Source organism: Orcinus orca, chromosome 3 (genome assembly GCF_937001465.1).
Source record: "Orcinus orca chromosome 3, mOrcOrc1.1, whole genome shotgun sequence".
NCBI classification, from domain to species: Eukaryota; Metazoa; Chordata; class Mammalia; order Artiodactyla; family Delphinidae; genus Orcinus; species Orcinus orca.
This window is the reverse complement of record NC_064561.1, coordinates 38,836-65,142: the sequence shown is the minus strand read 5'-3', so window position 1 is coordinate 65,142 and position 26,307 is coordinate 38,836. Positions and strand designations below refer to the sequence as shown.

The 26,307-nt window shown below is 56.6% G+C and overlaps 1 protein-coding gene and 1 long non-coding RNA gene across 8 annotated transcripts; one reads left to right on the top strand and one right to left on the bottom strand.

Annotated features, from left to right (window-relative positions):
* Window positions 1–174: 174 nt before the first annotated feature.
* LOC125964052 (uncharacterized) lies at window positions 175–6,007 on the bottom strand. Its single transcript, XR_007476588.1, has 3 exons — window positions 5,878–6,007; window positions 5,308–5,437; window positions 175–4,227 (listed from the first exon to the last, which is right to left on the bottom strand). It is a non-coding gene; the product is annotated as an uncharacterized LOC125964052 (long non-coding RNA).
* On the top strand, window positions 4,486–26,307 carry MIER2 (MIER family member 2). Of its 7 annotated transcripts, none has more exons than XM_033416747.2 (13): window positions 4,486–4,542; window positions 11,858–11,948; window positions 12,636–12,778; window positions 16,091–16,216; window positions 16,648–16,771; window positions 17,282–17,373; window positions 17,642–17,711; window positions 21,103–21,450; window positions 21,551–21,645; window positions 23,282–23,406; window positions 23,490–23,623; window positions 24,422–24,860; window positions 25,322–26,307. In XM_033416747.2, the coding sequence occupies exons 1-13, from the start codon at window positions 4,534–4,536 to the stop codon at window positions 25,341–25,343; spliced, it is 1,818 nt and encodes a 605-aa protein (XP_033272638.1). In that variant the 5' UTR covers window positions 4,486–4,533; the 3' UTR covers window positions 25,344–26,307. The 7 variants fall into 7 exon arrangements, with proteins under 7 accessions (XP_033272638.1, XP_049564203.1, XP_033272640.1 ...); XM_033416748.2 differs by lacking the exon at window positions 4,486–4,542 and having other exon boundaries at window positions 21,103–21,254; window positions 21,369–21,450; XM_049708246.1 differs by lacking the exon at window positions 11,858–11,948 and having other exon boundaries at window positions 4,519–4,542.

The window sequence follows — 26,307 nt, the reverse complement described above, 5'->3', positions numbered from 1 at the left end:
CAGTACCCACTAGCCACCCCTGAACTGCTCAGCTCAGGGTGATGTGCCTGGACACGGTCCCTCCAGGATTTCTTTTTCTAGGGGGAAAACTTGGAATAGAAAGATTAGTGGGTGAACCACAGCCCCACCGCTGCCCCGAGCTGCACGCCCCCACCACCCCTCACCTCCCCCAGCTCTCCCTCCGCTAGGCTAAGATGCTTAGCTGCTGGGGTGGCCCAGACCTCACCCCACGCGCCGTCGAAATGGCAGAGAAGTGCCAGGAGCAAGGGACACAGGGACACTCTGCCCGGCCGCCCTCCTGGGTGGCGTGTCCTCCGCGCCTTCACCTTGGCTGTTCCTGCTGCCAGGAACGCCCCCTGCAGCCTCCCCTCTTCCTCTCTGACCTCTCCGCTGAACACACTGCTTTTTACTTTCTTAGTTTCATTTCTTGTACTCTTTATTTGCAAATCATTCAGGTGTACAGAATAATTGCAAGAATGAGTACAGTAAAAAAAAAAACCCAAACTGCATACCTTTCCCCAGATTCAGCTATTAACAGTTTGCCCCCCGTGCTTGCTCGTTTGCTGTCTCTCTCCGTCCGTGTTTTATAGACAGAAAATATACTTTTCTGAAGTACTTGAGAGTGAGCTGCATACAGAGTGGCACTTTACCCCTGGCATCGTCCACTGGGGCGGCTCTAACAAAAAGGCCACGGACTGGGGTCTTATAAATAACAGAAATCTATTTCTCACAGTCCTGGAGACTGGAGTCCGAGATCGAGGTGCCAGCAGATTTGGGGTCTGGTGACGTTTGCTTCCTGGTTCTCGCTGTGTCCTCACAGGGCAGAAGGGGCGACGGAGGTCTCTGGGGTCTCTTCAACCAGGGCACTAATCCTATTCATGGGGGCTCCGCCCTCATGATCTAATCACCTCCTAAGGGCCCCACCTCCTAATACCATGACATTGGGGATTATGTTTCCACATACGAATTTTTAGGGTACACAGATATTTAGTCTATAGTAGCCCCTAAATACTTCAGTGTGAATTTTCCAAGAAGAACATTCTTTTACATAACCAGAGAACAGCTACTGATTCCCATAAACTTAATATTGATGCAATGCATTTATTCCATCTATGTCTGAATTTCAGTTTTGTCAATGGACCTAATAATTTCCCTCTGCCCAGGGACTTCCCTGCTGGTCCAGTGGGTAAGACTCCATGCTCCCAATGCAGGGGGACCGGGTTTGATCCCTGGTCGGGGAACTAAGATCCTGCATGCATGCTGCAACTAAGAGTCCGCATGCTACGACCAAGACCCGGTGCAGGCTAAATAAATAAATAAAATAAATAGTAAAAAAAAATTCCCTCCGCCCTACTGGAGCCAGTCTAGCATCAGGCATTGTGTTTAGTTGTCACGTCTGGCAGATTTCCACAGATCAGCTTTTTATGGCACTAATATTTCTGAAGAATACTGTCCTTTTCTCCCCCTGTTAATAGAATGTTCCTTATTTCGGGTTTGTGTGAAGCTCCTCAGGTATAGACACAGGTTATGCATTCCTGGGCATAAGTGATCCTTTCTCTGGGCACCCATCTGCCCCTCATTGTGGTGTTCATTTTTCCCACCTGGCTGAAATGTTGCCTCATTTATCCACTCTAATAATAGTCTGTGGGAAGAGACTTTCACTTTTTTATTTTTTAAATTTATTTTATTGAAGTATAGTTGATTTACAATGTTGTGTTTAATTTCTGCTGTACTGCAAAGTGAGTTAGTTATACATACATATACACTCTTTTCATATTCTGTTTCATTATGGTTTATCACAGGATATTGAATATAGTTTCCTGTGCTATACAGTAGGACCTTGTTGTTTTCCGTTCTATATATAATAGTTTGCATCTGCTAATCCCAGACTCCCAAACCGTCCCTCCCCACCCTCCTCCCCCTTGGCAACCACAAGTCTGTTCTCTATGTCTGTGAGTCTGTTTCTGTTTCGTAGAACATTTCGTATTCATTTTTTCGTATTGCATCATATTTTAGATTCCACATATAAGTGATATCATACGGTATTTGTCTTCCTCTGTCTGGCTTACTTCACTTAGTGTGAAAATCTCTAGGTCCATCCTTGTTGCTGCAAATGGCATTATTTCATTCCTTTTTATGGCCGAGTAATATTCCATTATATATACACCACATCTTCTTTATCCATTCATCTGTCAATGGACATTTAGGTTGTTTCCATGTCTTAGCTATTGTGAATAGTGCTGCTACGAACATCTGGGTGCATGTATCTTTTTGAATTATAGTTTTGTTCAGATACACACCTAGGAGTGGGATTGCTGGATCATATGGCAACCCTATTTTTAGTTTTTTGAGGAACCTCCATACTGTTTTCCATAGTGGCTGTACCAATTTGCATTCCCACTGACAGTGTAAGAGGGTTCCCTTTTCTCCACACCCTCTCCAGCATTTGTAATTTGTACACGTTTTGATGATGGCCATTCTTACCGGTGTGAGGTGATACCTCATTGTAGTTTTGATTTGCATTTCTCTAATAATTAGTGATCGAGCATCTTTTCATGTGCCTGTTCACCGTCTGTATGTCTTCTTTGGAGAAATGTCTATTTAGATCTTCTGCCCCTTTTTTGATTGGGTTGTCTGGTTTTTTTTTGTTGACTTGTAAGAGCTATTTGTATATTTTGGATATTAAGCCCTCGTCGGCTGCATCATTTGCAAATATTTTCTCCCAGTCTGTAGGTTGTCTTTTCGTCTTGTTTATGGTTTCCTTTGCTGTATAAAAGCTTGTAAGTTTGCTTAGGTCTCATTTATTTTTGCTTTTATTTCTGTTGCCTTGGGAGACTGACCTAAGAAAACATCGGTATGATTTATGTCAGAGAATGTATTGCCTCTGTTCTCTTTTAGGAGTTTTATGGTTTCATGTCTTATATTTAAGTCTTTGAGCCATGTTGAGTTTATTTTTGTGTATGGTGTGAGGGAGTGTTCTAACTTCATTGATTTACATGAGGCTGCCCAACTTTCCCAACACCACTTGCTGAAGAGACTTTTTTCCACTGTATATTCTTGCCTCTTTTGTCGAAGATTAATTGACAGTAGGTGTATGGGTGTATCTCTAGGCTCTGTATTCCATTCCATTGATTCATGTCTGTTTTTGTGCCACTACCATGCTGTTTTGATGAGTGCAGCTTTGTCGTATGGAGAAGAGACTTACAGAGAGGGATGAACGCATCCCTCTCTTCATCCGAATCGCCCTGCTCCCCCGCATTTTGCGGCTATTTGATGATTCTTGTCAAAGCTCCCTCCAAAGAGTCTCCTCTGGTTGCCCCAGGATGACTCAAGCCCTTTCCCTCGGTTTCTGCCACGTGTGATGATGACACAGAGCCCTACTGTCACTGCATCTGTTGGTGCATCTCCCTGCCTCACTGGAACTCTGGCTGTCCAGCGCCCAGTCGAGGGCGGCAGGGTGCACTGATTGACTGACTGATTGAGCAAGGACCCTCTGTCACAAGGGCCTGAACTCTCAGTCTGGGTGATGTATGCCAAGGTGAGTGGGGGCCCACGACTCATGTAACGTGTGACTTGTGCAGAGAGCAGGGCAGGCCTTCTAACAGGTGTTCTCTCTCCTGGCTGGTAGGTTCTCGGAGCGCTGGCATAATGCTTTTACATCAAGCATCGAACACGGTGCGTCTCACCTCCTCAGCGCCCCGATGACACTGATATCAACAACAGCTTGGAAAGGACTGGGGCTCCTGAATTCCCCCTCCCCCATTGCACTCTTCCCGGTTTGTGCAAGCCAGAAACCTGGGGGCCTGCTCTCTGCTTCTACTCCAGCCACACCCTAGTCCCTGCTCAGGCCTCCTCACTGGCCCCCATGTCCCCTCTGTCTACACCTTCTGCCTGGATGCCCCCAGCTCGTCTCTAAGACGCGAGACGTGGGGGAATCCTTGTCAGGACCACTTTGTTCACTCTCCCCCTCAGTGCCCAGCGCAGGCCCATCACATTTCATCCATTAGTTACAAACCATGACAACCACAGTTCCAGAGCCAGCGGCCGGGCAGGCCTTCACCTGCCCTGCCCACCCGGGGCACTCGGGTTCCAAGCCTCCAATGAGATCCGTCATCACTGGTGCAAACGTGCGGAAGGTTCTAGAACCTCGCTGCCCAGGCTTCAGTCCGGGCTCCGCCGCTCGCTCGTGCCCGGGTGGCCCGTCACTCCTGGGCTCCGTGTCTTTACCTGTAACACGGGGGCACTACAGATTGGAAGGAGGAACTGGGACCAGTGCTTAAGGCGTGCTTATCAGGAATTGGCATTTCCACCACGGCACCCCCACCTCCCAGACGAGGCCAAGGTCCGCGAGACCCCGCAACCCGCGCCCGCCCGCGCGTCCCCGTCCGCGCACCTACTACGCGCCCGCCCGCCCGCGCCCCGCCCCCGGCTCCGCCCCGGCGCCCCCGCCCGCCCAGGGGCTGCAGCCAATGAGCGCGCGGCCCCGCATCCGGGGATCCCGGCGCGGCCACCGCCTCCCGCGCACACACGGCCATGGCGGAGGTGAGTGAGCGGGCCGGGGGAGCCGGCCCCCGCCCAGGCTTGCGCCCCCGCCGCCCGGCCCGGCCGCGTGGGGGCTCCGGGCCCCGGGACCCCTGCCCAGGGCTCGGGGCCGGGCCGCGGCGCTGCTTCCGTCGGGGCCCCAGGGGCGCTGGGCTCCGTCGGCGGCCGCCCCCGGCCCCCCCTCCCGGCTGCCACATCGCGGGCGGCAGAGCGCATGTGTGGCGCGGGGGGCGGGGGCGTGGGGTGGGGAGGGGGTTGCGGGGGCGGGGAAGGGGTGCGCGCCCAAGGTTTCCCGCTCCCCCGCCCGCCGCCCCCGGCATCCGCCCCGCGTCTGCCAACTTAGCGGAGCACGCGCTCTCTCCGGACCCCGACTCACCAGACCCTCGGCCGCTGGACCCCCGCCCGCTGGCCACCCCCCCTCCCCCCGCCAGCAGGGCTTGCCCTACAGAGTCGCGCTTCCTCCGGACCCCAGCCCGCTGACCCCCCCCACCCCCACCCCAGCGGCGCTGACCCCAAAGAGTCGCGCTCCCGCCGGACTCCAGGCGGGACTGGAGCTCTGACCTGGGGCCCTAACGGCGCGGATCCGGCCCGCGGGGGGCGTAGGGCTGCCTTTACCGGCGGCTTAAAGTTACTTCTCCGAGCCTCCTCTCTGTGTCCGGAAAGCGGGCCCAAGACCCCTTACCCCAAGTCCTTGGGGCCAGATGGATGTTGGAGTTCAGTGTTTCGGATTTGAGGGTTTGGGGTGTGATGTTTGAGCAAACTCACCTGGAATCGTTGGGATCAAGACACTGAATAGCTTCGTGGCGGGTCAAACCAGGGATGAAAAACTTTCACTTTGAGGGCTTTTTTGAATGTCGGATAAAACAGTGCGAACCTGCTCTCACTTTATAGGGCCCTAGTGAGGATGAAATGAATAATGCACCTATTAGGGACTCAGCAAACGTGACTCTTAGCGCAGACGTTCGGTTTGGGGATGCCAAGAAGGTCCCTGGACTCAGCAAGTGATCCTCACCCAATGGGTGGGGCCGCCCGGGCCCAGAGAGGAGCAGGCACCCACGCGGTGAGGTGCAGCCGGGTCCTGGAATGCTCGGCCTGGTTATGGGGCCACACTGGGTGTTTGTATCTTGGCACACTGTGGGTGGATGTTGTGGAGGGCAGGACTGGTCATACTCTCCCACCAGTGACCTTCTCAGAGGCAGCGACAGGCCCTGTGTTTGCGCCAAAAAGGGTGTGGGCATCTCAGTCCAAGGCCAGACCTCCCCAGCTAGTTCCTGCCTTACACTGGGTGGCTGGACCAAAAGGGCCCTTCCAGAGTAGTTCTCCTACCTTTCCTACCTTAGAGGGTGTTTGGGGAAACAGGCCTCTTGGGTGGTGGCTGGACTTGTGGGACGGAGGTGGAAGCCGGGTCTCCCGATGTCCCTGCAGGGGCACGGCGTTCTGTGTGTGCGCCTGCCCCAGGGGCCAGCTGTCTTGGCCTGGCAGGTAGCTGTGTGTTACAGGTGGATAGGGCAGACTCCCAGCCAGCCCGCCCCGAGCGCTGCGGGGTTTGGCTGTTGACTTTGCCCTGCCCAGTGTCACAGCAGCCGGGTGTCCAGGGTGCTCCTGTTGTCCTGTGTCCAGTTTGGGGTGGTGCCTGTTGAGTGAATTGGGGTGGTTTTCCTAAAAGAAAGTCCGAATGCCTGGCTCCATGGGAGGCCCTTAGGGCCTGGCAGTGAAGGACAACAGGTGTGCACATTCCAGTCGTGGTGGGCATGGCCAGCCTCTGCCCAGGAGACCCGTTGTATTTCTGGAGCCTCTTACTCTGTGTGACCTTGGGTCGGTCACTCTCTCTGAGATGGGGAGGTCTCATGAGATCATGGCTCCGTGCTTGCACAGAGAAGCTGAACCTTGTGCAGTCACTGTCTTGAACTGATAAAAATGGCGGTTTGTAACCGAGCGGTAAGTGCTTGATCGGGATTAGCTGCCTGATTTCTGTTGCCGCCAAAGTAGCCACAGCACTGTGAGAGAAGGTGGGGCGCTTCATGCTGCTTTCCTCGCGGATCCCAGCTTGCTCTTCGACAAACCTGAGTCCACTACCTCTGTCCTGTGCTTAAAAGACACGGCTTTTTGTTGTCCTCAGGGGAAAGCGCATCTCCTCCCCGTGACCCTTGGCCCGGTGGCATGATCTCTGAGGATCTCCCCCTGCGCCCTTCTCCACCCCCTGGGCTCCTTCTGTTTCCCTGTGCTGTCTGCAGCCTTGGGGGGACTCGCTGTGTGGTGCCGTCCCGCTGCCCTGGAGGCCTCGGCCTGGAGACGGCCACATAGGCCCTCCCTGGTTGTGCAGGCCCCCTACCCCATTTTCTCCCCTCAGTACTGTGCACATCTGCTTGTTTGTTATCTGTATCCCCAACGAGACGGCTGACTCGTCAGGACTGGACAGGCAGAACCTGTTTGTCGATTGACTGCTGTGCACCCAGTGCCTCTTGCCTCCCGGCCCAGAGCGGGTGCTCTACAGGCTGTCAGACAGGGATGAAGTGCTGGGTGGCCCAGCGGGACCAGGCACCTTTGCTGGGTGTAGGCGGGGGGTGGGGGGGGTCTGGTTAACGCTGCTGCCTGATGAGTCACCTCGACACTCAGTTCCTCAAAGCAGCCATCGGTTTTTTTTTTTGGCGATACACGGGCCTCTCACTGTTGTGGCCTCTCCTGTTGGCGGAGCACAGGCTCCGGACGCACAGGCTCAGCGGCCATGGCTCACGGGCCCATCCGCTCCGCGGCATGTAGGATCTTCCGGGACCAGGGCACGAACCCGTGTCCCCTGCATCGGCAGGCGAACTCTCAACCACTGCGCCACCAGGGAAGCCCCAGCCATCAGTTTTTAATTACCTGTCACGGTTCTGAGGGCTGACTGGTCCCTCATGTGGTTGCGGTTGGTTGGTGGCTGGGCTGAGCCAGCCCCAGTGGAGGGAAGCATCCTCGCCCACGTGTGGCTGTGATGCCGCCTGCTGGCGTGGCCTCTCCTTGTGGCTTGTGCTTCCTCACAGCATGGGCGGCTGTGGGAACTGCACTGCATTTCACAGCTTAGTCTTGGGGGTCACGTGGAAGCCCTCTCACCAGAGTCCCAGGCCCAGCCCTCGCACAGGGTGGGGAGGCATGTCGGTGTCCCATGCCTGGAGGAACGCCTGTGGGTGGCGTGCCTGGGCCTTCCCGCCCTGGGCTTGCTCCCTCTTCCACCCCACTCACCTTTGGGACCAAGTCCGTAGAATGCTGTCTTCCTTCCTTCTTTCCTCCCCCACCCCCACACTTTTTTTTTCCTTCTTTTTCTTTTTAACCCAGAACGTGCTTAGTCAGCTCCTCATCCGTTTCCTTCTCCCACCTTGGCAAAACAGGGGCCTTAGGCTTGGGCGGGACCATCCAGGGTGCTGGAAACGGCGGGTGACTGACTTGACCTCTCTGAGCTGCAAGTCCCTTATTTCTCTTATGAAGAAAATGATTACACAACCTCTTGAGGACCCAGTGAGGAAATCAGTGTGGAAATTCCTACTAAACTTTTTCTAAAATTTGAAAATTTAGTTTATTAACTATTGTATTCTATATATATTTTTTGTAAACAGCCTTACTGAGGTATAATTCATTTACTATACAATTCATTCATTTTAATGTGTGCGATTCAGTGGTTCTTCGTATATTCATAGAGTTGTGCAGCCATCACCAGTCAATTTTGGAACATTTTCACCAGCCCAAAAGAAACCGTGCACTCATTAGTCATCTCTCCCCCATCCGTCTCCCCAGCCCCTGACAACCAGGAACCGACTCTCTCTCTGCGCATCTGCCTGTTCTGGACATTTCCCGTCAGTGGAATCGCACCCTATGTGTCCTTCTGTGTCTGGCTTCTCACTGAGCATCGTGTTCTCAAGGTTGTCCACGTGGTAGCGAGTGTCAGGGCTTCTCCTCTTTTCCTGGCTGAGTAATACTCCATCCGATGGCCATTTGGGTTCTTTCCTCCTTTGGCTGTTGTGAGTCATGCTGCTGAGAACACTCGTGAACAGGTCTCAGCATGGATGAATGTTTTTGTCTCTCTTGGGTGTTTCAGGGAGGAGAGGCTTAACTTTTCCCTCTACCCCCCCTGGGTCCCTGGCTGGGACTCCATGGTTCAGGCTGACAAGGGCAGCTTTGGGAGAGAGAAATAGGCAGCTTGTTAACCAGGTGGTGTGCGTCATGCGGAAGAACCCGGCGAGGAGTCCCCAAAGGGGTGGTCAGGGCGCAGGAGTGTGTGAACATCAGGGCGGTCAGTGCAGAGGGAAGGCCTTGACCTCTGGGGGCCGTGCCTTATGGGTGGAGGGGAGTGGGGCTGGTCAGTAGACTGTGCTCTGCCTCGGGGCCGGGTCTGCTTTCTCACCTGCCTTCACTGATGGTCACCCTGTGCCAGGGTGGCGTGTTGGGGGGCATCCGGTGACACCCAGGTGTATTCCCTGTGCTGTCCCATTGCACGTCCCCTCCCTCAAGTGCCTGCATTCCCTCCGCACTTGATAGCATGTGTCCTCCTGGTCACAGAAGTGGTGTCTGACATGTGCTTATTTGCTATCCCTAATGCTGAGCTTTGCTTCCACCTGCCGATTGGCCATTTGTGTATCTCTTTGAAGGAATGTCTATTCAGAGACTTTGCCTGTTCGTCCCTTTAGAAAGGGACTGTATGATTTGCAAATATCTTTTACCGGTCTGTGAGTTGTCTTTAAATTTTTAATTTTGATGAAGTCCAGTTTATCTATTTTTCTTTTGTTGATTATGCTTTTTGTGTCTTATCTAAGAAACCATTGCCTGGTAAGAAAGATTTATCACTATGATTTCTTCTAAGAGTTTTATAGTGTTAGCTCTTATATTTGAGGTCTTTGATCCAGTTTGAGTGAGTTTTTGTGTGCGGTGTAGGATAGGAGTTGAATGTTATTATTTTGCGTTTGGATATCCAATTGCCCTAGCACTGTTTGTTGAAAAGACTGTTCATTCTGCATTGAATTTTTCTGTCACCCCTTTAAAAATTCGCTTGGCTGTAAATATATGGGTTTGTGTTTGAATTCTCAGTTCTATTAATTTGATCTAAATATTTAGCCTTATGTCAGCACCACACTGTTTTGATTACTGCAGCTTTGGAGTACTTTTGAGACTGGGAAGTGTTCTTCCTTTTCAAGATTGTTCTAGCTGTTTGGGGTCCCCTGAGTTTTCATATGATTTTTGGAGTCTGTCAGTTTCTACATAGAAGCCCAGTGGGATTCTGATAGGCATTTTGTTGAATCTGTAGATGAATTGGGGAGTATTGACATCTTAGCAATAGTCTTTTGAGCTATGAATATAGTATGTCTTTCCATTTATGTAGATCTTTAGTTTCTTTCAATGTGTTTTGCACTTTTCAGAGTATTAGTTTTGAATTTCTTTTGCCACATTTATTCCTAAGTATTTTATTCTTTTTGGTGCTATTGGAAATGGAATTGTTTTCCTTATTTTCTTTTTGGATTGTTCATTGCTAGTATACAGGAGTAAAGTTGATTTTTGTAGATTATCTTGTGTCTTGCAGCCTTGCTGAACTCATTTATTAGTTCTGGTTTCTTTAGTGGATTCTTTAGTATCCTCTGTGTCCCAGGTCATGACTTGCCTTTCCAATTTGGATTCCTTTTATTTTACTTTCCTGTCCCGACTGCTGCCTCCTCCAGGACGACGTTGTGAAGAGACCGTGCTCTGGTTTTGGGGGAGGCGCTAGCCATCTGCCTCAGGGGTGGCAGTAGCTGGGGTTTGGATGGACGCCCTTTTCAGGAAGTTCCCTTGCAGCCTTCATATGTCGAGTGTTTTCATCATGAAAGGGTGTTGGACTCTGCTGTGTGCTGTCTCTGCATCTGCTGAGATGATTTTGGTGTGGGTTTTGTGTTTAGCCTGTCGCTGTGCTGGTTGTGTTGGGTGTCACACCTGTGCTGCATCCCTGCTCTGAGCCTCTCCTCATTGGTGTGCAGTGTTCTCTGTATGCCGTTGAACTCAGTTTGCTTGGGTTTTGTTGAGTTTTGTGTTTCTGTTTGTAAGAGATATTGGTCTAGTTTTCTTGTTCTTAATAAATTTTTGAACATTGTGATAATGGTAGCTTTTTTTAAAGACAATTAGAAAAAAGTTTATTTACTTATTTATTTGGCTGCCCTGGGTCTTTGGTTGCAGCATGCAGGATCTTTAGTTGCGGCATGTGAACTCTTAGTTGCGGCATTTGGGATCTAGTTCCCTGACCAGGGATTGAACCCAGGACCCCTGCGTTGGGAGCGTGGACTCTCAGCTACTGGACCACCAGGGAAGTCCCAGTGGTAGCTGTTATGATGCTTTCATTTGCACTTTTAAAAAATTTGAGGTATAACTTATGTGCTTCAAAATATACCCATCTAAAATGTTTAATTCAGTGATTATTAGTATGTTCACAAAGTTTTGAGCCCTTCACTTTTGTCTGGAACATTCCATCACCCCAGAAAAACACCTGACCCCATCAGCAGTCACCCCAGCCCCTGACAACCAGGAACCCACTGTCTGTCTGCGGATTTGCCTGTTCTGGATGTTTCCCATCAGTGGAACCACACCCTGTGTGTCCTTCTGTGTCTGGCTTCTCTCACTGAGCATCGTGTTCTCAGGGTCTGTCCACCTGGTAGCGAGTGTCAGTGCTTCACCCCTTTTCATGGCCAAGTAATATTTTATCATAAGGATGGACCACGTCTTGTTTATTCATTCACCTGGTGATGGGCATTTGGGTGTTTACACATTTTGGCTGTGGTAAGTCATGCTTCTGTGAACACCTGTGTACACCTTTTATGGACACATGTTTTTGGTTCTTTGGGGTGTGTACCTAGGAGTAGAATTAATTGCTGGGTCATTTGGTAACTGTTTACTTTTGGAGGAATTCCCAGATTTCTCCATAGTGGCTGTTTGCCTTTTTAAGACAAAGTTTCGGAGGCTGGTCCCTTGTGCAGTGGCTGTGGTGTCAGCACCTGGCTGCGGGGTGTGGCACCAGGGCTGTGTGTGGGCCTGGGTCACCTGGGCCCCGTGTCCTGGGCTGTGATCAGCACTGCTGGTGGCCGGCCGTCCCAGGCTCCTCACGGTGCCCGTGGGTGCCGTTCCCGCCGCCGGCCCTAGGCCCTCCCTGCGTGTCTCCGCAGGGACGCTTGGACTCCAGCGCAGCTACACACCTGGCCCGCCTTGACCCCCGCCCCAGCCCGCGGAGGCCTTCTGTTACCTGGTGCCCCATGCCCCCGGGGCTGGCTCTGACCCTCCACCGCCCTGTCTGGCAGCGGGGCCCTAATCCTGCTCGTCTCCTCTGCAGGCCTCCTCGCTAGAGAGGCGGAGCCCTGGCCTGGCCTCTTGCCTCTCTCACAGCCTGTGCCCTGGGGAGCCCGGCTTGCAGACCACAGCAGGTACCTTCCTCCCTGGGGCCCGGGCCTTGGCAGGTGCGAGAGACGGCACACTGGCCCCTGGAGCCTCGGGATGGGGCGTGCGGGCGGGGTGGCCAGGGCTGTCTCCTGTTGTCCAGACCGAGTGCCTCCGTTCTCCAGAGCTTCCTGGCCAACCCCGGGCCTAGGCTGTGGGTGGGGGCTGCAGGAGGGGGCGGTGCTGGGCAGGCACTCTCCCTCCCCGGGGCCCTGCGCCTCCCCTGAGCTGGCCGCCTGCCCCTCCCGTCTGCTCCCTGTGGCTCTGCCCCCCTCTGCTGCACTCGGGACCCACATGCAGGTCCAGCCTGGGCCCTCACTGCTCCCTGGCTGGGGTTGAGTGAGACCTAGCTATTTCCTTTTTTGTTTTGTTTCTTCTAAAAATCAACTCATTGAAGACCAGTCATGGAGAGAGAGCAGTGAACACATCCTGGTTCTTTGGGGAAAACCCCAGATCTGGTCACGTCCCCCAGCTGCTGGGCCGAGGCCAGAGGAGGGCTGAGCATCGGTTGGGCTGCTGCGTGCCGACCCCGGCCCACGTGGACACACGCGCGTGCATACACCCCTGTGGTGGCAGCTGGGCCCCCGAGGCTTCCTCCGCCCTGTGGTCATCTGCAGAAGCTCAGTGGTTGGGATGGTGGCAAGGAGCTCACGCGGGCCTATGTCTCTCCACAGTGGTGTCCATGGGGTCCGCAGACCATCAGTTCCACCTGGCGGAGATCCTGTCTCGGAACTACGGTGTCCAGGAGGAGCATGAAGGGGCTGCGCGGGGCCCAGAGAAGCCGGAGGAGGAGCTAGAGAAGGACTTCGTCTCCCAGGTACCCGGTGGGCGGGGCGTCCAGGGGGCATCGCTGCTGCTCCGTCCGCCTGGTCTCTGAGCTCCTCGGACTCCACGACGACCTGTGCCGCCGACCCTCTGTCTGCATAGGCCAGACCATGCTGGGCACTGAGGTCAAGGGATGGACCAGGCCAGTCCCGCCTTCATGGGGCGCTGGGCTCCAGACGAGCGGGTGGCTGGACATTGAACTCACTGTTCTCAAACTTTTTGCCCGCAGAACTCGCTTTTGTGCTCTTAAAAATTATTGAGGGTCTCAAGGAGCTTTGTTTATGTTGGTGATACGACAAACCCATTGTTAGTAGAAAGAACACATTTTTAGGAAAATGAAAAATAACTATTTTCAAGACAAAAAAATTAGGGAGAAGAGTGGACTAGTTTGACATTTTTGTAAATCTCTGTGAACGCTGTCTTTTAAGGCAGACGTTAGTTTGCTGTGATTTGTTCTTTTGGTTAAAGTGTAAATCTAGCCTCATATAGATCTGTTCTGGTTATTTTTTTTTTAAATAAATAAATTTATTTATTTATTTATTTATTTTTGGCTGTGTTGGGTCTTCGCTTCTGTGCGAGGGCTTTCTCTAGTTGCGGCCAGCGGGGGCCGCTCACTGTCGTGGCCTCTCTTGTTGCCGAGCACAGGCTCAGCAGTTGTGGCTCATGGGCCCAGTTGCTCCGTGGCATGTGGGAATCTTCCCAGACCAGGGCTCGAACCCGTGTCCCCTGCATTGGCAGGCGGACTCTCAACCACTGCGCCACCAGGGAAGCCCTGAGGGCGGAGTATTTAACAATCTTTTCAGATAACTGGATATTCTTTGATGCTGCTCCAAGATGCAGCAAGTGGTAGTTTTGTGAAGTGAATTCTATAAGCAGATCCAGGAAAGTTTCTGTCCTTGGTGTTAAGATCCATTGGTCTTGACCCGTGTGTGATCTTGTCACCTGCGTGGATGAGATGTTTGGTGAATATTGGTTCTGTGACGTATGAATCTTCCACATGTCCACAGAGTTCGCTGTATGAAATCTAGAAAGCGCACTTTGTTAATACCACAGACTGTGCTGCTTAAACAATAGACATTTATTTTTGTGCAGTTTTGGAGGCCAGAAGTCCCAGACCAGGGCCTGGCAAGGCTGTGTCTGGTGGGGGCCTGCTTCGCGGCTGCAGACGCTGCTTCTCGCCGTGTTCTCTCTGGGAGAGCTAGCTCTCTGGTGTCTCTTCTTATGAGGACACTGATCCTGTTGCATCAGGGCTCCATCCTTGTGGCCTCATTTAACTTCATTTATTTCCGTAAAGGCCCCATCTCCAAACACAGTCACATTGGAGCTTCATCATATCAATTTGGGGCAGGGGGACACACAAACATGCAGTCCATTAAATGTCAACACTGATCTCACCAGATGTCTTTTAAGTCCTGGGACTTGAGTGGTTTTTTGTTTGTTTTTTTGCGGTACATGGGCCTCTCACTGCTGTGGCCTCTCCCGTTGCGGAGCACAGGCTCCGGACGTGCAGGCTCAGCGGCCATGGCTCACGGGCCCAGCCGCTCCGCGGCATGTGGGATCTTCCCAGTCCGGGGCACGAACCCGTGTCCCCTGCATCGGCAGACGGACTCTCAACCAGTGCGCCACCAGGGAAGCCCTGAGTGTTTTTTTAAGGAGTAATCATAGGGCATTTATTTAGCTTGGTGCTGTGTATCACTTGGTGCCCATTTGGTCTTATAACCAAAACATGTCTTCTGTTCAAAAAAGAAAAATCAGTTTTAAGGAGTTCAGCTTGAATTCAGAACTTCTCAAAAGTAACCAAAAAGAAAAAAAAATCAGCTATTCATTAGCTAAATTACCTCAGCTATGCTTTCTTCAGGGGAGTTCCCTGGAGGTCCAGTGGTTAGGACTCTGCGCTTTCACTGATGTGACCCGAGTTCAATCCCTGATCAGGTAATTGAGATCCCCCAAGGCATGCGGCACGGCCAAAAAAAAAAAAAAATGCTTCAGGTATAATTTTTGTGAACTGATTAAAAGAAAGAACTTAATATCCAAAGCAAAATGAGAAACACCTGCCTTTTATATTCCCTCACCAGCGGGCATTGTGGTTTATGAAGTTCACGCTGTCACATCCAAGTTTTCCACAGTTGGAATTTTGTGCTTGAAAGCTTTTACGCTGAGTTTTACTCCGTCAAGAAGCGCAGTCGGTGGTCTCCCTCGTCTGGCCAGTGCCTGGCAGGAGGCGGGAGTTGTCCGCCAGCCCTGAGCTCCAGGGTGCCGTCTCCATTACTCCCTTTTCCTCCCACAGAAGATCAAAACGACACCCGCTCAGGGTGAGCTTTCATAAAATCCATAGCGTCACACAGGCATTGCAGGGTATTCTTTAGTGAGACGGGCATCTCTTGAAGCCCTTAGTGAGCACGTTGATGCTCGCGCACTTTGGTGCCCCTGCCCTGACCTCAAAGGCTGCCCCAGCCGCCCCCGTGCTGCTCCTCAGGTTGCTTCCCGGGGAGCCACCATGTCAGCTCCCACCCCACCCACAGGTGCACAGTTAGAAACTGGGAGAGGCACAGGGCGTGTGCAGGAGGCTGGAAGCCGACTGAGACCCTCAGCAGTCAGGACGCAGCATGGCCAGCGGCACTGGCCTCGAGCAGGCGAGGTTTGCAGAAACAGGATTGGAAAGCAGTACCGGAGTGGAAGGTAGTGGTAGTTTTTGCCTCTTCCTTCCCGGTAATTAAGGGTCTTATTTCTGTCTCTTGTCATATCGCGGTGGCTCCAAGTGTCAGCTGTGTTAGGCAGCCGTGGGGCCCTCGAGCGTCCTCTTGTTTGTTGTTGGTGCGGCGAGGGTCAGCCGCCTCTCTGTTACGTTGATGAGGCGTCCATCTCTTTACTTAGCATACTGAGGGTTTTAAAAAATCAGGAGTGATGTTGGTTTGACCAGATGCCTTTTTTACGTTCATTAAAGGACCATGTTTTTCCCCTTCTTGTTTATTGGTGTCCCGTGTGGTGACAGTTGATTTCCAGACACTGGGAGTCCTCGCAGTGCTTGAGTGGAGCTTGCACAGGCCTGGGCGGGGAGGTGGAGGTGGACGGGAGCCTGCCCAGCTCTGCCCTTCGCGGCCAGGGGCGTTGGGCAGACAGCGGACGCCTCTGGGCTCAGGTGTCTCATCGGTTCCCTCCTGGGGCTGTGAGGGGCCCTTAGATGAGGGGCTGGGCCTGCGGTTTGGCTGGGGTGAGTCTCTGTGACTGGTCGTGGGGCTGACGGGCTCAGGGGTGGGGGAGCAGAGCCCCAGAGCAGCCCTGCCGACAGAGCCCTGCCCCCCAGAGCAGCGACATGCCCCTTGACGAGCTGCTGGCCCTCTACGGCTACGAGCCCTCGGACCCCATTTCGGAGCGCCAGAGTGAGGGCAGCGATGCCACAACCAACCTCCCGGACATGACCCTGGACAAGGTGAGGGGGCGGTTCTGGGGGTGGGCAGGAAGGCCCTAGACAGGCAGAAGCGCGGCTTATAGCCTGGCAGTGTGGGTATAGCTAGTGCTGCCGGCTCTGGCCACACACCCAGGGTCAGGGTGGTCGCAGGGACGGCTCTGGGAGGGAGAGACGCTCCGGATCCCGAGCAGGTCGTGGCCTGGCCAGAAGGGAGGGGCTCTGACTGTCCTCAGCCTCGGGCGGAGGCCGTGTCCCTCCCCGACTCCGTGCCCCTGGCTGGCCCGCCCTTGTGCAAGTGCTTCGTCCGCGGAGCAGGGAGAGCAGCCCCGTGGGAGCCCTGCATGCCTAGAGGGAGGCTCGTCCGCCTTGGCACCACCACTGCTGTTCGGGTTAGGGTTATTTGAGATTGTTAAAACAAACTGCAAAAACGTTCTCTACTTTCTTGTTAAAAGGAACAAATAGCGAAGGATTTGCTTTCAGGGGAAGAAGAGGAAGAAACACAGTCCTCAGCCGATGACCTCACCCCATCTGTGACCTCCCATGAGGCCTCTGACCTTTTCCCTAATCAGAGTGGACGTAGGTGTCCCACCCGCTCCTACCCCTGGGCCGCTGGGGACACAGACATCGGGACCCCTGGGGGTGCCCTTCTCCTGTTCGAGCCCCTGTAGGGACCCCTCTCCCCTGCCCTGCCCTGCCCTGCCAGTGAGCTGAGGCTGGTGACCTTGGTTTATGTGAGGAGGGAACGTGTTGGTTCCTGTGCCTGAAAGTCCCTTAGATCCAGGGCAGCGTCCTCGGGCCATGCGTCCCTCACTCCCTGTGCGTCTCTGTGGCCTGAGCAGGGGCAGCGTGACGTGCTGGGGGTCTAGGCCCCTGGTTTACGACTGCAGCAGAGGGCGGCCTCCTGAGTCCCCGCTTCTGTGCCCGTCACAGCCCGTCACCCGGCCAGGGCCTGGACCCAGCTGCTTCTCAGGAGGGGCACACGTGGGGGTCAGGTGGATGGAGAATGGGGTGGAGGCCCCGGGGTCTGCTGGCTGGGGGGCCGCGCGGGGCCGAGGAGGTGCCTCACCTGCTGCTGTTTCCCCAAAGCCCGCTTCCTGCCTGATGCAGACAAGGAGCCTGGCTCCTCCAGCTCGTCGGACACCGAGGAGGACCCGCTTCCCGCCAACAAGTGTAAGAAGGTGCGTGGCCCTGACCCTGCGGCGCCCTCAGCGCGGCCTCTGCTGGGCTGGGGCTCGACTGCGAGTGAGTGCCGTAGCCCCGAGGCCCCCCCGCCCCTGCCCCAGGACTGGCTGCACTGGACACAGTCACACACACAGCTGGCCTCTGCCTCCCACCTCACACCTCAGGCCAGGCGGCCTGGCTCTGGGTGGCAGCCTGCAGCCCCCATCAGCACCGCGCGCCTGGGCCTCCGTCTGCCCTGACTCTCCTGGGCCTTTGCCTTTGCAGGAGATCATGGTTGGGCCTCAGTTCCAAGCCGACCTCAGCAAGCTGCACTCGAACCGTCAGGGTGAGAAGCGTAAGTGGCCTGGGAGGTGGGGGACAGGGAGCAGGAGAAGTGCCAACCCCACTCCTCTAGGAGAGACTCCCGGGTCCAGCCAGAGCCAGTTCCCAGGTCCTCGGAGCGAGCCTGAGGGTCCTGGCCCAGGTCCGGTGGCCACCTCCCCGGGGCAGCTGAGCCTGCAGGACAGTCTGGGAAGTGGCTGTCCCTCCCCGCTGGCTGGTCCTGGGCCCTGTGGGCCACCCACCCCCAGGGCTGCTGCGCTTGTTCCCCTGGGTGTGTGGGCTCTTCCCACGTCACCCACGCGTCAGTCCCTCGCCTCGTCCAGGACTCGTCCCACATGCCCTCCAGAGACGTGTGTGTTTCTGCGTTCTGCCTGGCCCTGTGCTTCAGGGCGCTCACCATCCTGGACTTGCAGTCTGTCTGTCTCTCGAGCCCGCTGGCATGAATGTGCGTTGCGTACGCTACGGTGTTGGGTTCCCTCGTGTGCACGTGCCACGCCACGTTGACTCATCCTCCTGCTGGTCAGTGTTCACGGTGGTTTGCCCTGTGGTTGTCTTCGTGGACACACACACTTGTTCCTGGGGCGTCATCAGTAGGCACCGAGTGGGGCCCCCGCTCGCCAGCAGCGTGGGAGTTCCAGTTGCTCTGTGTCCTCATCAGCGCTTGGTGTGGTCTGCCTTGTTGACGGGTGTGGAGTTGTGCCCGTTGTGGCTTTAATTTGCGATTACTGGCCACTTGGTGTCTCTTGGGAGGAGCCTGCTGAGGCCTTTCCCCTTTTCAATTGGGTTGCCTTTCTCTGGTGACTTTCTGTGTGGATGCACATCCTTGGTTGGCTGTGTGCACGGCAGACGTTTTCTCCCAGTCTGTGGTGTCTGATTTCAGTGAAATCCAGCTTGTCTTTATTTTAGCCACAGTGTGTTTGTATGCTGTCTAGGGAGTCTGCAGGTCTTGAAGATATGTTCTTTTATTTCCCCTTTTATGTTGGCATCTATGATCTAATTTAATTTTAATGTATGGTTGGAGGTATGGGTCAGGGTTGACCCCGCCACCACCACCCCCAGCCCTGCATATGGAAAAGTCCATTCTTTCCCCCACTGAATTGCAGTGGTGCCTTTATCAGGAATCGTGTCCGTAATGTATATCTGCCTTTTGGGGCTTCTCTTCTGTTGTTCTCTTGTCTAACCCTGGGTCCTTACCACTCTCTTAATTATTGCAGCTTTGAAGTTAGTCTGAGATGGTGCAAACCCTCCAACTTTGTAACTTTTATTTGTATGTCCACATAAGTTTTCAAATTAGCTTGTCATTTGTCTCAAAAATGCCTGCTAGGATTTTGATTATGGTTGCATTGGCTCTTTATTAATTTGGGGGAGATTGATACATTAATGATATTGACACTTCCAGTTCACAAACATAGCTTACTTCTCTGCTTAGGTCTTGTTATTTTCGGCAGTTTTTAGAGTTTTCAGTATAGCAGTCTTGTGAAATGCAGAAACGCAGTTTATTATTCTCAGTAACCTTGTACACAGGGACTTGGCTAAATTCACTTACTAATTTTATTACCTTGTAGATTCTTTTGCACTTTTAGACACAATCATATCTTTTGTGTATGATAGCTTTACTTCTTTCTTTGTGATCTTTTTATGTTTTATTTTTCTTGCATTACTGCACTGACTCCTTTTTGTGTGTGTGTGTGTGTTTTTAATAAATTTATTTATTTATTTATTTTTGGCTGTGTTGGGTCTTCATTGCTGTGTGCGGGCTCTCTCTAGTCACGGCGAGCGGGGGCTACTCTTCGTTGCGGTGCGCGGGCTTCTCATTGTGGTGGCTTCTCTTGTTGTGGAGCATGGGCTCTAGGTGCGTGGGCTTCAGTAGTTGTGGCATGTGGGCTCAGTAGTTGTGGCTCGTGGGCTCTAGAGCGCAGGCTCAGTAGTTGTGGTGCACAGGTTTAGTTGCTCCGCGGCATGTGGGATCTTCCCAGACCAGGGCTCGAACCAGTGTCCCCTGCATTGGCAGGTGCTTAACCACTGCACCACTGCTTGGCCATTACCTCTTCAAAATTGGTCCTGTGCTTTGTCCTCTTCCTCCATGACTCAGTTATACATGTCTTAGGTTGCTTGACCATCTTACACATGTCCCACACTATGTTCTCTTTAAGCTTCAGTTTGATTTTTTTGAATGGAATTCTTTCCAGTTTCACTAATCACGTCTTCTGCTGCTGTTGAAGCTGCCCAGTGGGTTCATAATTCACACACTGCATTTTCCAGCCCTGGAATGTCCATGTGATTCTTTTGAATTGATTTCAGTTCCAGCTTTCCATTGATTTTGTCCTTTTCCCTAAAGCGTTAATCATAGTTATACTGAAGTCCTGTCTGCTAACTCTGATGTCCAGCTGTCTGTGGAGTTACGTGTTGTCACGTGGTTTACCTCTCACCTTCACGCCATAGGTAGACACACGGCGATGGTGGCAGGTGTCGCTTTTTCTCTAGAGAGGGGCTGGGACTCGGGGTTGACTTTGCAGATGGAGAGAGGTGGTCGCAGGTCTACAGGGGCGCCAGCCCCAGAGTCGCTGGTTCCCTCACAAGAGCAAGTCCAGTATGGAGCCGGTTCCACTCTTCAGCCACTGCGCTGGTGTTTGGCTTGTGTGTGTTGTTTAGTTTTTGGCCCCTGTGGTTCTTCCCTGAGTAATCAAGAGATGCTGACACTGGGGTCTCCCCAGGCTTGGCCCTGAACTCTCCCTTCTGCCTCTTGCTGCCACGTCCTTCCCCGCGCTGGAGGCTGTCCCCCCCCGCCCCGCCCCAAAGCAGACTGCAGCCAGAGTCCCTTTCTTATCCTTCCTTAATGCACCTGCCCCCCTCCCCCGCCATGGTAGGACCTCTACTGCCCTCTCCTCCCCTCCCTCCTCTCCCCGGGAGGTCTGCTCTCACGTGGCTCGTGTGATGCTGATGCTGCGGTTATAGGGACTGAGGCAGCCATGGGAGCTCTTGCCTGAGCGAGGCCGCTGGCACCCAGGTCTCCCCACTGTGCTTGATCGAGTCTGGGCTCTTCTCGCTGCTGCCTTGGGCCTCTGCCTTTCGCCTCCCTGAGCTCGTCCTGCAGCCCCTCCTCATGGGCCACGCTCAGAAGTCCCCCTTCCAGCCTGGGCTAGTTGCTGCCCCCTCTGGGACGCTGGCCTTGATAACTGGCTGCTCAGGGCCCACTGACCTCCCACCCCTTCCTGCCTTCCTGCCATCTCGAGCACCCAGGTGCCCGGAGCTGGCCCTGCGAGACGCAGAGGTGGAGGCCCAGGCCCCGATGGGCCCTTGTCCTCCAGAGGGGCTGAGTTGGCCTGCTGGTGATGCTTTTGGGGAGGAGGTCAGAGGAGGTGCAGACTGCGTGCCGGCACGTGAACTTGCCCCCTCCTGCACAGTCTATGAGAATGAAGACCAGCTGCTCTGGGACCCCAGCATCCTTCCTGAGGGGGCGGTGGAGGAGTTCCTGTACCGGGCGGCGAAGCGGCGGTGGCGCGAGGTGGCTGAGTCTCAGCTCCCGGAGGGAGAGGCGGTGAAAGACAGCGAGCAGGTGGGTGGCCCTGGGGGCGGAGGAGCCATGGGGCGGGGGCCAGTGTGGTTGTGTGATTGTGACGAATTCAAGGGAAACCACTTGTCCTGGGCAATGGTGGCTCCCCTCCCCCAGGCACTGTATGAGCTGGTGAAATGCAACTTCAATGCCGAGGAGGCCCTGCGGAGGCTGCGGTTCAACGTGAAGGTGATCCGAGGTGAGCGCAGCCCCAGCCCCGGCCCCCCCCACCCCCCACCCCCGCCACGGACCGCGCTGACCAACCCGCCCCCCTCCCCCCACCGCTCCAACCTTCTCAGACGGGCTGTGCGCCTGGAGCGAGGAGGAGCGCCGCAACTTCGAGCACGGCTTCCGTGTGCATGGCAAGAACTTCCACCTGATCCAGGCCAACAAGGTGAGGCCCTGCCCGCCCGCCCGCCCGCCGCCGCGCCTCCCGGCCCGCTGGGGGCTGCTCTGGGGCTGGAGGGCTTGGCAGCCGGCACAGTTGTTGTCTACCCGCAGCGGGAGTCAGAACGAACCCCAGGCTCGTGGTGGGCTCCCTGGCTCATCTTCCTCTAGTTCCCCCATCCCCCGGAAAGGTTCCAATCTGGGGAAGGGTCTCGTGCCCACTGCCAGTCCCCCAGCGCTGACCCCCGCCTGGATCTCCCACGTCACCCCCTTGCGGTGGGGACTGAGGGTCTCCATATTCACTCCATCCAGGGACACATGCTCTCCCACCATTGCACCAAATAGGCATGACCGAAGTGGCTGCTAATGCCAGGTCCCCATGCCCGTCTCCACATCCATGTCCCCCCCACCCCCGTCCTCCCCAGGCCCGTGTCCCTAACACCAGGCCTGGGTCACTGGTCTCCCCACACCCCGCTTGGGTGCTCCCTGCCTGTGGCTCCCTTGTAATGACTCCCACGCTGACCTCTGTCACTGCCCCGGCCCTCTGCCCCCAGCCCTGGACATCTGCCTGGCCAGGCACCCGTGGCTCGTCTGGGAACCTGGCTGTCCCTCTGCGCCGTTACAGTGGCTCCCACTCCGGCCCCTCGTCCCTGTCTTGTCTTGCTCCCCTGGGGCCGGCAGCCCTGCCACTCCCACTCCCCACAGGTGGAGGAGCAGGGCCTGGCCGGCACCGGGCTCACGCTTGCCGTCTGAGCGTCTTCCCTGGGAGGTTGCCGTGGGTGAGGGGCCCTCGCGGGGCTCTGTAGGACAGGGATGGTGCCCCTCTGACCGAACCCGGCACGGCCAGGCAGCACTTGGTCCTCTGGGACTGGCGCCCGCGCCTCCCGCCTCGCCTGTCCCATGGCAGAGGCCGCTTCTGCCCCAGAACCTGCTGGGCTGCTGCCTTTGTGTCCTGACCTGCTGGCTGCCGCACGCCCCCCACCCAGCTTAGGGCTGGTGACCTCTCCCACTGGACTCTCAGGTCTGCCGTGAAGCTGGCCTCGGGGAGGCTCGTTGCACGAGGGGGTTTCGGTGAGAAGATCAGGCAGTCCCTGGATGCCCCTGCGCCTGCTTGTCTCAGCCCTCCCCAGGCACGGGCGCTGGGTCCCGCGGGGGTGAGGTTGTCAGCTGCGGGCGCAGCCCTGGCCTTGCTGCGGGTGATCCTCCGAGATGGGAAGACGCCCCGATCGCTCACCCTGGACACGAGCCCGCGGGGCGAGCTTGGCCTTCCAGGATGCAGGCCTGGCTTTTTGTGCTGCGTTGTAAATATGCCCTCAAGTTGGCTCACGCACCCGGCGTGCCCTTGTGCAGACGGCTCTCCCTGGAGCGCCAGTGACGCCCACGCTCAGTGAGAAGTGGGCTCGCTCTGCGTGCTCTCTGGGCCGGGGTTGTCTGCCCCCTTCCGCCGGGCCCGTGAGGAACAGAGCACACGTGGGTGCAGCCGTCCTCAGGGTGTCTGGGGCGAGGGAGGCGGACGGTGGGCCTGGAGCCGAGGCCGGGCACAGAGCGGGGGCAACTAGATGGGGTGCTGAGCTAAGGGCACGGGGCGGTGGGGAGCAGGCTGGGAAGGGGCTGGGGGCCAAGCTGACCGGCACCGCCCGCAGGTGCGCACACGGTCCGTGGGCGAGTGCGTGGAGTATTACTACCTGTGGAAGAAGTCTGAGCGCTACGACTACTTCTCCCAGCAGACGCGGCTGGGCCGCCGGAAGTACGGCCCGTCGGGAACCACGTACGTGCCAGGTGCCCGTGGGGTGGTGGGGGAGGCGTCCTGGCTTGAGGCAGCCCCTGCCCTCACCTTTCCTCTCCCTGCAGGGACGCGGACCAGGACCTGGATGGCGGTGACCCCGATGGCCCTGGCCGCCCCCGCTCCTCGCCGCCCCTGCCTCTGCCTGCCACTGCCGACGGCCCGGGCCCTGAGCGGGACCCCCTGGCCCGGATGCGCACCGGTGAGTGGGGGGTGGCCCCTTTTCTCGGGGCGCTTCTCCCCGGCAGCCCAGCCTGGGCTGGTGGACACGGAGGAGTGAGTGGCATCCGGGGGCCAATGTCCCTTCACCCCCACGTGGTCTCACAGGGTGTCGCACACGAGTCATCCTCGGGACTTGGCTCTCCACATGGGGGTACCCTGTGCGGCCTGGGGCCCAAGTGGGGCTGCTCTGCAGTCCCAGGTGGGAGCCCAGGGGGTGTTGCGCCCCCTTTGGTGTCTGGGCCCAGGACCGTGCAGCAGGACAGAGCTCAGCTGGCGACTGCAGTTTCTGAAGGGGACCTCAGGGGACAAGGATGCTGCTTTGTGGGTCTGCTGGACGCTGGGGCTTCCCCTGTTCTGGCTCCAGGGTCCAGTTGGGTCTGTGGTGTGCCCGGGGGGTTGTCCGCGTGCCTGGCCCCACGGCCGTGTGCGGGAGCTCCCCGAGTTCACACCCCTCTCACTCTGTGAACTGCTGCGTCCTGTCCTGCCCTACAAGATGGGGGTCACGACCTTCCCAGGCGGGGCCCTTAGCCTCAGTGTGCCCTTCCGGTGTGACAGGGCTTTTCTGCATCCCTGTGTGTCTTACGTGTTTGTGTGAGAGCGTTTTGTGAGGAGGGGTCCTTGGCTTTGCTGGACCCGGCAGGTTGGAGCCCCGCACCAGGCACAGCCTGAGGCGACTGTGGCTTTTGGGTGAGCAGGCCGTACCGGGTTGCCCTTGACCCGGTGGAGCTGGGCGTGGGCGTTGTCAGGGCCTGGCCACAGCCGTGTTCTCCCCCCACAGAGCCCCTGAGCATGGGCAGCAGCACGTCTGGGAGTCTCGGCGCGCCCGGGGAGGCCTCCGACAGCCCCCTGTCCTCGGAGCCAGGGCCCTGTTCGTTCCAGCCACCGGATGTAGACACGCCCCCGGCCGTGCCCCTGCCTCGGCGGCCCCCAGCCCTGGCTGAGCCAGCCTTCTACTCCCCCACCACGGCCGCTTCAGAGCCTGGTGCCAGCCCGAGGCTGGCTGTGGACTTGGCCCTGCCCGGGGCCCTCCCCGAGGAGCTGCCCCTCATCTCCAGCCACGTGGATATGGACGGAGAGCCCGAGGAGGCCGTGGCCCCCGCACAGGTGGCTTTGTCGGTTGCCGAGTTTGGACTCATCGGCATCGGGGACGTGAATCCCTTCCTGGCCGCCCACCCCGCGTGCCCGGCCCCTGCGCTGCACTCGGAGCCCCTGTCACAGTGAGTGCGGCCCCTCCCCGCCCCACCCCCAGCTGCTGTACCCCAGCCTCAGGCCAAGCTGGGGCCAGCGGGAGGGGTTGCCCCGGGGCCGAGGATGGCGTGGCCCGCGGAGCAGGCTGGTGGTTTCTTCAGCTTTATTCTGTCTTTATTTGGCTCATGTGTCTTCCTGGCTGGGTAATACATTCATGGGGCTCAGAATCCAAGAAGGTACAAACGGGGCCAGCGCCAGCTTCCTCCCGGCCCTGCCGAGCTGCCGGCCCCGCCCAGGCGGCCGCCCAGGACAGTGCTGCCTCGAGAGGGGGAGGCCAGGCAGGCGGCTGTGCGGCTGTGCGGGCTGTGGGGGCGGTGTCTGAGGCGGGGGCGGGGCCGTGGTCCAGCCCGCGTCCCGCCCACGCCCCCTCGCCGGGCCTCTTGCTCTGGGGTTGCACTGACCTCCTGTCTCTACCTCTCTCCCCCTGCAGCTGTAACGTGATGACCTGTTGATCCCTGGCCACAGGCGGGCGTTTGTGGCCCAGATTGGACTTGGGGCCGCTGTGAGGCCTGCCTGTCAGTCTTCCTGACCCTCCCCTCCTCGCGGGCCTCCGGTAGCTCCTCTGCTCAGAGCACGTCAAGGACCGGGCTGAGCGGTGGCCCCTCCCCACGCCACACACGCACCAGCACTGCTGCCTGGCTCCAGCCTCTGCGCCCACCACGGGACCCATTGGGTGGCGGGGCGCGGAGGGCTGGCCCATCCAGCCAGCAGAGGCGAGGAAGGCGGCCGGGCCCCGCCAGGGACGTGGGGAGGTGGGGCCGGACGCCGCCCCTACCAGCAGCAGCCTCCGCTGGCACCCTCGGCACTCTGCTCGCCTGTCTCCCTGCGCCTGGCCGGACTTCGGGCTGCCCCCGCCCAGGGCTCAGGGGGCAGCTGCTACTCGGTGCCAAACCCTGTGGGGCACAGAGCCATATACCTCGATGTCGGCCCGCCCCGCCCTGACGTCCACCTGCTCTCTCCACTTCAGGAAAAGCCGCACTTTATGCCCCCACCCCACCCCCACCTCCACCCCGGGGCCCCCGGCAGCCTCGGACGTGGGTCTGAGGACGCAGAACTCACAGCCCCTTGGTACCGAGGCCTGTCGCCTGCCGCACTGAGGGGCCCGGCTCCAGCCCGTTTCCCTGACCCCCTAGGTCGTGTTTCTGTTGAGGCTTCCTAGCAAGGTGGCTTGGGGGCCTGGGCCTTCTCCTCTCCAGCCTCCTCGTTTTATTTATGTTTCTGTTTACAAATCGGAGTGGGGTCCTCCAGGGGCAGGGCAGCGCTCCCGGCCCCGGTGTCACCAAGGGGGGCTTTGGCTCGAGCCCGTCCGCAGGGCTGGACTCGACCTTCCCTCGGCCCACCAAGGACCACACTGTGAAGTGACAACTGCCTTGATCCCCTTGCTGTTTTATTTATTAAACTTGATTTGAAGCCCCG

Excerpts from the sequence above, each read along its gene's own strand:
- MIER2 (XM_033416747.2), top strand. Across the intron at positions 23,407-23,489 it reads TACGGCCCGTCGGGAACCAC|GGACGCGGACCAGGACCTGG; the intron begins GTACGTGCCAGG and ends CTCTCCCTGCAG. Across the intron at positions 23,624-24,421 it reads CCTGGCCCGGATGCGCACCG|AGCCCCTGAGCATGGGCAGC; the intron begins GTGAGTGGGGGG and ends CTCCCCCCACAG.